Genomic DNA, 8,555 nt, shown 5'->3' with positions numbered 1-8,555 from the left:
ATCCCATTCCTGCGCTTTATGGTTTCTGGGTTATGGTTCAAGTTGTAAAGGATGAACATTTTCTCTTTCTGCTGAACGTCAGACGTAATCCACCACTTTCATGAAAACAAAATGAATAAAACGGCCGAGGAAAGGAGGTTTCTGCAAGAAAAACAAAGCTCTTAAAAAAAGGTGGGGTTGGGGGCGGGTGGACACTGATCTTAACCCCACTGGGGGTAACAGAAGCGATTCAGGAAGCACAACGCATCGATTATTCACACACACCTGCCAACAGAGATAACATCGGACTGTACAATTGAGTTCCACTAAGCTGTGACATCACACGAAAAACAAAGAAGCAAAATGTTACCTTTCAAAAAAACTAATTTTAATTAAAACAAAAAAAAATTGTTGAATCATTAACAAGTTTATAAAACAGTGATTTAGTTACATAAATAAATTGATATCGGTGTATCAAATCTTAATTTCAACTTCATGAGCATGTTTACACGGGTGATGAAGTACAATCTTTTACCTATTAGAATAAATAAAATGGAGAACATTATATTTTTTCTTCTAAACAAAAAAGCTACAAACATACCTCTAGCAAGTTCTCTAATGAAGGGAACAAGAGACACTAGACAACGTTTTGCACCAAAAACATAATAAAACTGCTTTTTAAAGCACAAGATACAGGACCATTCAGCTAAATTAAAGACACTAAGTTGTAACCAAAGTTGGTTGGCTTTCATTTAATGAACAAGTTTGGTAGTTAGATCCCCAGTTTGGTTATTTTAAAGCATTAAGACAAGGCAAGATAGAAGGCTGTTCTTGTTTGAGGAATTCTAGAGAAAAATGAAGAATTAAAAAAAGAAAAAGAAAAAGTAAAGCATAAAACAAAATAAAATAAAAATTAGAACAGTCAGACCTACACAGCAACTTTCTGTCCTGCACAAAGTCAAGATAAGAGCAGAATATATATGTCAATGTTATTGTGCATAAATGGAGCTTAGAGACTTTGATCACTGCGGAAAACACGTGAGTCTGGTCAGGCCAAATCTGCGGAATTTCACCGGCGTTTATTAGTCAAACTCAAGTTTCGTGTGGTTATGGTTGGTCTTGTCGATGTACATTTCTAGGCTAGGAGGCACACAGCCTAAATCTGGCATTCTGTATTCTTAATGCTAAGGCTTGCTGCTCTGGCTTTATCTTCGTTGTCCCTCGTTATCTATGGTGCCCATTACAAGTGTGTGTACACTATAAATATACCTTGTACATATATACAAAATATATTTATTTTATCTTAAATATATACCAGTCCAATCATGCAATTGAAGAGGTGGCTCTGCATAGATGCCCAGCATATAAATTCACCACCTGAGCCAACCCTGAAGCAAGGCGCACTGTAGTCCCTCTGATATGTGTTGTTTAAAACCAAGCTACTGCAGCTTCAAGTATTTTGCATTACATAGAATATTCTTTATAAATTAGTTATCGTATAGTTTTTTTTTTCTTTTCAATATTCAGACATATACTATAATATATACAGTACAATAAATGCTCTCATTCTTTCTTTTTTTTTTTTTTTCTTTTTTTCGAGAAATCCCTGAGAATGTATGTTGACAGCCGCTAAGTTTCCACACGCGTGTGCCATGCTTCCGGATGAACAGCACTGCAAAGCCACATGGTCAGCCTGGAATTTGATATCTTTTTTTGTTTTTTTTCTGGATTTCGTTTTTTAATTGTGTTGTCTTATGGTTTTTCTTTTTTTTCGTTACACTTGCGCTTTTAATACACTGAAATGCAAGGATGAATTACGAAGGAGTAAAGCTGATTCCATACGAGGTACTTGTCACTTAGGATGGAGGTGTTTTGTTTGGTTTAAAGCCATAATTCTTCTCTTTGAGGCTGTGAATGTACAGAAATAACAGGAGAGCTATGTGGGCTTTTGCCACTGGACAACATATACTCAGTGTAAACCAAAACTTTTTTTTCTCCTTTTACCCCCTCTCTCTCTTTCTCTCACTCTCTCTCTCAGTCTCTCTCTCGCATACAAATAAAAGAAAACACAAACTTTCACAACATGACATTTTTCTCTTTTTTTTTTTTTTTTTTCCTGCGAACTAAACAGTTCTATACACATATAATACCGGTGTGGCTCTTGTTATTATTTTCTTTATTTGTTTTTTTTTTTTCCCCATTTTCATGTTTTTTTTTTTTCATTTTTTCATTTTTTTCTTAAGTTAAAAAGGGTACAAAGGCAGGCTCAAGTAAAAAGAAGGACTCCGGGGAAAATCCGTCAACCGAATCTCTCCCGGACCAACATCATGAGTTTCTTTTTGCCTTTGTAGATCTGTTTTAGGTTGTCGATGAACTGTGTAAACTGGATGTGTCCGTCGTGAGCCATCAGGAATGTCTCTCTGGCCTTGCTCAGGAACTCGATAAATTCGCTATAGTGCCGGGGGCTGATGTGGGTCAGCCGCGAGTGCGTGGTGTTGATGTAGGCCCCGATCGTGGCGTCCAAAAGCTGTCTTAGTGGGGCTTTGTCCAGTGACATTAACTTCCCAGAGTTCCTGCGCCCGTGGAGCGCCACCATGCCCGGCGTGGTCAGCGTGCACCGGCGCAAAATGTCCGACAGCACCGTGGCGCACTTGACGCTCTTGACCACCAGCGGGATGATGGCGGCCAGCTCATTCTTGCCCAGCGAGTGGCTCAGAGCGCAGGCCCACAGCACGTCGTTGATGGCCGGGTGTGTGTCCTGGTTGTAGCTCAGGTTGAGGTGGGTCATGGCCAGCGTCGCCAGCTTGTATGCCCGCATCGGATACCCGCGGTGCTCCATGTAGCGCGCGATAGTGAAGAGCTGCGTGTAGCTCATGCCCGTGGTGGCAGCGTCCAGCACTATCTGGTAGGCCGTCTCGAAGGCGATGTGGTCCTTCTCGCACAGCGTGAGGGCCGAGAGCGCGCAGTTCTGGGGGTCCTTCATGGCGCACTGCAGGGCCAGGGTGCGTGCGCTGCTCGCCAGGTTCTCCTGCTGGTGGCAGTCCAGGTGGAGCCGCACAATGGTGCTATTGGACATCACGGTCGTGGCGACGATACTAGTGGCCTCCGTGGGAGTGAAGAGGGTGAACCAGCTCTGCATGATGCTGTCTAGCGCATAGACCCCTGCGGAAAGACACACAAGACGGGTGTTAGATGATAGTAGAGATGATCTTGGTTTTCCTCCATGTCTAAATCAAATGAAGAAGGGATTTGCTTTGCGGCTTTACCTGCCGACTCTTCAAGAGCCACCAAACATGTTGGAATGAAATGAACAAACAAACAATACCAATGAAGAGAAAGGTCTGCCTATCCTCATTCTACAAGGTATATTTACAATACAGACTTAGGGGAGAAAATGCCCACTTACCTACTTCCGTGGCACAAGTAACTAACCACCGTACCATCTCGCGTCGCCGCCAGTTTAGCGTTGACAGAGTCATTCGCATTACCTGAGGAGAACAAGGACAGGCATCAGCTTTGGACTCGCTTATTTCACACATCTCACTGTGGAATTGCAACCTCATAAATAAATGCATTCAGGCAAACCTATATGTAAATACGCCCTGTAAAGCCATGGGTTACTCATCTTCAGAAGTAAACTCTTAATAAACTTTGAAATGGAAATGGTTGTTGTTGTTTTGTTTAATCCTTCTTGACCAGTTACCTGAAGTCCCAGCTCCAGAGATACTTTAAGCAGAGTGATGTCTGGCAAACTGTCCATGAGGGTCGCTATTTTGAACGCATCCTGGGCGAGTTTGAAAATGTGTGACGATGAGTGGATATTTTTCTGGATGGATTCTAACACTGTTTCTAGCCTCCGACCATCGCCTGCAAACAAACAGAGGAGACGGCAAAGCATTAGCGGATTATAGATGGAAAAGAATAGAAATATGTATACAAAAACAAACCCACATACATCCTATACAAAAAAACAAGACTGGCACAGGCCGAAGAAGTAGTCAAAACAGTACACGTGGAATTCACAGGCCTTTTACTGAACAGCAGTTTTAAAATAAAACAAAATGGAAATACAATAAATAAATTCAATAAACGAGTGCGTGAAACGATCAGTCAACATGCCTGACTAAAACTTGATCGGCATTTCGCGAGACGAGTGCCAGAGACAGGAGTGAATGCATGAATGCAAAATACTCTGTGGAGCGTGTCCTGCTGCATTTACAATATCTTGTTTCTTCTTCTTTCTGTCCAGATCTCAGAAACGTCAGGAGTTACATGAACACGCTAGTCGCAAACACGGTAGCTGCTGTGCCATTGACGGCTTCAACGTGTTCTCGACTCGCGTGTCTGTGTGACTCCTGACATTTCCAGTCCTGAAAGCACTTCTCTCACCTTTGGCCGCGGTCAGCATGGTGGAGGCCAGCTCGCACTGCTGGGACTCGATGTGGCTCAGGGTGAACCAGCGGGGATATCGGTTGGGGACGACAGACACGATGTGGTGCGGCCGGGACATGTCTCCTGTGGGTGCGCTGGACTCCAACACCGGTAACCTGAGCGGGGGGACAACAACAGGTCAGACCTTCCCCCCATTTGAGCGGAACATCTGGGGGAAACGTTCACGTCTGCAGCCCGTGGTGGCGGCGTTGCACTGGTCTTCAATTCACCACCACTCGCTCTTCCCAGACTCCTTTGCACATCCTCTGAGGGGCTATGGGTTAAAATATCCGTGGCATTACCAGGAAAATGAAAATCAGAAGTAGTGGTGGCAACCAAATACACTGAACAAATGTCTGAAGTATTGATCCAATGCCATTCATTAATGATTAGTGTGTGTTTTCAGGTGTTTCGGTACGTAAAACGAAAGGATTGTTTCAGCACACTATAAAGTATTTATTGTAATCTTTCAAGCCTGTTGGTAAGAGTTAATTCCATCTGGGGAGGCGGGGGGGACTTTAATGTGATTTTCTTTACCCCTTATAAACATTGGACTTGTAGACTACGAAGTTTCAGAAGCATTTTAAAATCCCTGCAGCGTTCAAAGACAGGAGAGATCTCTGGAAGACGCAAGATCAACTCCACAGTTTTCCCACTGAGAACAACTGAAGTTACAGTTCAAAGAGGTTAAACAATGTCTGCTACTCAACGCCACTGGGCATCAGATAACAGTACAAAGAACAGCTACTTCTGCTGCGTTCGTAACGTTTGAGAAACGCCGTCAGCGTGGGCCGCCCACTCAGACCCCCTCTCTCTCGCTGGAAAGATTAGGAGGAAACCTGTCCCTGAAGCTGCTGCTTCATTAAATAATAGTACCAGTGTCTGTAGCCAATCATATTTGTTTAACCCTTTCAGGCGGTTGTCCCGGGTGAAATGAAGAAAATCCAGTTTTCGCAATTATTGTTGTTTCAGAAACGTACTGCAGTCGGAGGAATATTGATGATATTGGTATCGCACACCTCATAATAAAACAAATAAATATACACATTACGTGATTGTGGTGCCATTAAATTACAATCTTTTATTTGGTGACAATATTGCTGGTACTGTTTGTATTACTCCTGGACGGAACAAATTTAACGAACTATTTAAGAACTGGTGGAAAAACTAAAGCGCTCCACAAATAATAAGCGCTCCCTTATCTGAATTAGAAAATAGCAAGAAGAGCGAACAGAGGGGTTAAAACTGTGAACTTTGACCTCTTAGCAAGTGCTACTGCTCGAACACAATCCTTGTCTAGAATTTAGAATTTAAAATGGAGTCTTGTCACTGCTCTCTGATGTTAGTCAGGGGAGCAGGATTCATGCCCTGCCTTTTGCACAGAAACCAGACGCTGTATTGCACTTTTAAAAGGTAGCCCTACCATACCAAAAAAACAAACTAATTAAAAGTGTCCCTACTCGAGCTTGTGTAAGCCTAGCTTCTAATACTCTCTGAAGCTCTGAACAGCGGAAGGGATATGCAGAGTGCCCGGGGAAGCTGGATGGCAGTCTGGCTCATTATAAAACACCTAATCTTGGGTCACACTTGCGTAAAACTGGTGAGCAATGACGTTGGAAGAAGGAGAGGAAAAAACCTTAAACTGGCAGTAGAGCAAGAGCTTATTCCATTGTGCTGCAGTGTTATAGTTCAGAGACAAAAGAAGTTCAGACTAAGACAGTGATTTGTTTCTTGCAATGCAGCAAAAAGGCCAACTAGTTATTAACAAATGGCTTGGCCTTGCAGAGCAGTTCTTGGCCCTTTTGTTATTCCTAAATTGGTATCAAAAATAAAAATAAGGAGAGAGGTTTTGTTGTGCGGCTGAAAGAAATAGGAGAGCAAAAGTCAGCTCACACGGAAAGCATCCACATTGGCCCTGTTGCTGTTTATTTTGCCAGGGCTGCACGACAGACCCCTCAATGCTCTTAACGTGTGCATTAATAAAAAGGTAAACTGCAGGCTGTCAGTTAAATGACAGGTTTGAAAAGCCACAGCTGCAGCGCTCTCAAAAAAACACTAGGATGTTAATACACAGAGAAAAAAAAACGGTACCGTTTCCATATATTTTGTTAAAGCTTCGCCAGGTTTCTGCCTTCTGGTCAGTATCAGAGAAACCACTGAACTTTTTACCTGTTTCTTAAGAGCAGCAAATATTTCCCCCGCTTCTGAGGATAAACACTTTTCCCCCGGTGTCTCTTGAGGCACATTTGGTTTCTAGCGCAAGAAGGACAGCCCTGTGAAGCCTGTGGAACAGACTGTCCAACCGATGGGCCTTGCAGATGCGTATTCGAGAGTAATCCTACCCTTGCCCAGTGGTTTTATTTTTAATTGCCAAATTCGCAGATAAAATCCCAATTTAAGCAAATACGAACAGGCTTGACAACGGTTATGAGCAATCAAAACCCCAACGTATTTATCTTCGTGTTTATTTTAAACCATATCGCCACACTTTATGACCAGGAGAATTCATCATATTGGCATTAACTCATTATTTGTGTGTGTTTGGGACAGAGGAGAGCACCGAATCGTCAGCTGATGGTTTTATAATGGGGTAATATTTCCACAGCTCTTTGAGATTTATAGTGAATGTTCAGATGGTTACCTATTGTAGCCGTGAATAATGGCCTCGATCTACAGCAACACCGAACTTCAGGCAGTGCAGCATAAGCATGTTAGCAATTAAACCAGACATGAAACTTTTTAAACAAAGTAGGATTTACGGTGTCTAAACTGTGCTGTGAGGGGATATTCCACAACTTCGTAAAATAAAGCAACTGCAAGACTTCATGAAACTCATGACAGAAAGGGCACATACATTTTAGTTCAACCTGTGTTGGCTGATTTAAGTACAATTAGTTATGCTGACTGTCGTTGACTGACTCTCGCACAGTTCTGGGATTGAGAGATGTCAAGACGGTGACAAAATAATCTTCTGGCCTAAAATACCTCTCTTCCCTTTTTAAAAAAATGTAAAATCTGTCTTTCAAACTCACTCACATACAGAAGCAAACATCCAAGGCACAAATTACAATTCTGAAGTGCCCCTTTTCCCTGATTTTTAACAATGTCTGTAATTGTGCACTCTGGTTTCCGTTTTGTTTTATCCTCCCCAAACATTATCTGTCATTTTACTCCTGAAACAAAGAAATAAATGCAAAATTAACCAAACAAACACAAACAACCAAACAGGCAGAACCAATATCCACCAGTTAAATCAAGCCTGAATTGGGGGTTAATAGTGGTCTTATATGTACTGAAATGTCTGCTCTCTCACAGTGTGGTTATATAAATCATTCCCCCCGTTTCTCTTTTAAATTTGGAAGAAATGCCCAGTTAATGTCCATCCACAGAGCCCATCACAAGAACTGCAGTTAGTATTTGATAAATGCTCAAAAAAAAAAAGTGGAATATCAGTAATTCTAAATATATGTCTTCAGCCTGTCCTGTAACTCTCTGTTGGTACATGCGTTTGAATAACCATTATCCAAGAAGAGTTTAATATTACGTGACTTTCAGTTTCAATGCTTTCTTTTGTTTTGTTTTTAATATATATATTAAAATATAAAAAGACCTTCAGGTGCATCCTTTCAGAGACATTTAAAAATATTGACAGTATTAGTTTCGGCTTCAGCGTGCTACTAAAGGTACACGGTAATGAAATCTCTCTTCTTTTAAGAGAAAGTCAAAACAGTTCTGCAGGCAGCCTTGTAATTAAATATGGGCATGTCTGTTTGGCAATCCACAGCACAAATTTCATTTCTAAATTTGACGTTTTCCATGACTGGAGTTCGGGAACATCTCATCCTCTCCCTTCCTGAACTCATCTTTCACGCGCAGCCTTCACTGAGAAAGCGCAGGTGTCAAGAGGTAAGAGAGAAGCGGGGACAGGCGGGCTGTTTATGGACTATATCGTTCTGAGGAAACACTTCAGCATCACACTTCCTGTCAATCAATACAGCTGTGGCAACCTCGAACACCACATACGAGATCTGTGGTGTAAATGAGCAAATGTTGGAAGTACCCCTTGTTTAGGACAGATTTAATATAGCATCTGATCTCAGATATAAAACTAGCGTATTGCGATTTAAATGCCGCAGAGGAAAGCA

General features: G+C 41.9%; 1 protein-coding gene across 1 annotated transcript in view; it reads right to left on the bottom strand.

The window, feature by feature from the left end:
* Window positions 1–345: 345 nt before the first annotated feature.
* LOC136755059 (zinc finger SWIM domain-containing protein 6) overlaps window positions 346–8,555 on the bottom strand; it is a 77,317-nt gene continuing 69,107 nt past the window's right edge. The window contains exons 11-14 of the mRNA XM_066711425.1: window positions 4,369–4,526; window positions 3,683–3,846; window positions 3,386–3,467; window positions 346–3,141 (exon numbers count right to left, since the gene is read on the bottom strand). Coding sequence (XP_066567522.1) covers window positions 2,279–3,141; window positions 3,386–3,467; window positions 3,683–3,846; window positions 4,369–4,526 — 1,267 coding nt within the window. The 3' untranslated portion in view covers window positions 346–2,278. The remainder of the gene's footprint in view (window positions 3,142–3,385; window positions 3,468–3,682; window positions 3,847–4,368; window positions 4,527–8,555) is intronic.

The sequence above is a fragment of the Amia ocellicauda genome, chromosome 8, assembly GCF_036373705.1.
Source record: "Amia ocellicauda isolate fAmiCal2 chromosome 8, fAmiCal2.hap1, whole genome shotgun sequence".
NCBI lineage: Eukaryota > Metazoa > Chordata > Actinopteri > Amiiformes > Amiidae > Amia > Amia ocellicauda.
This window is presented reverse-complemented; position numbering and strand designations above follow the sequence as displayed.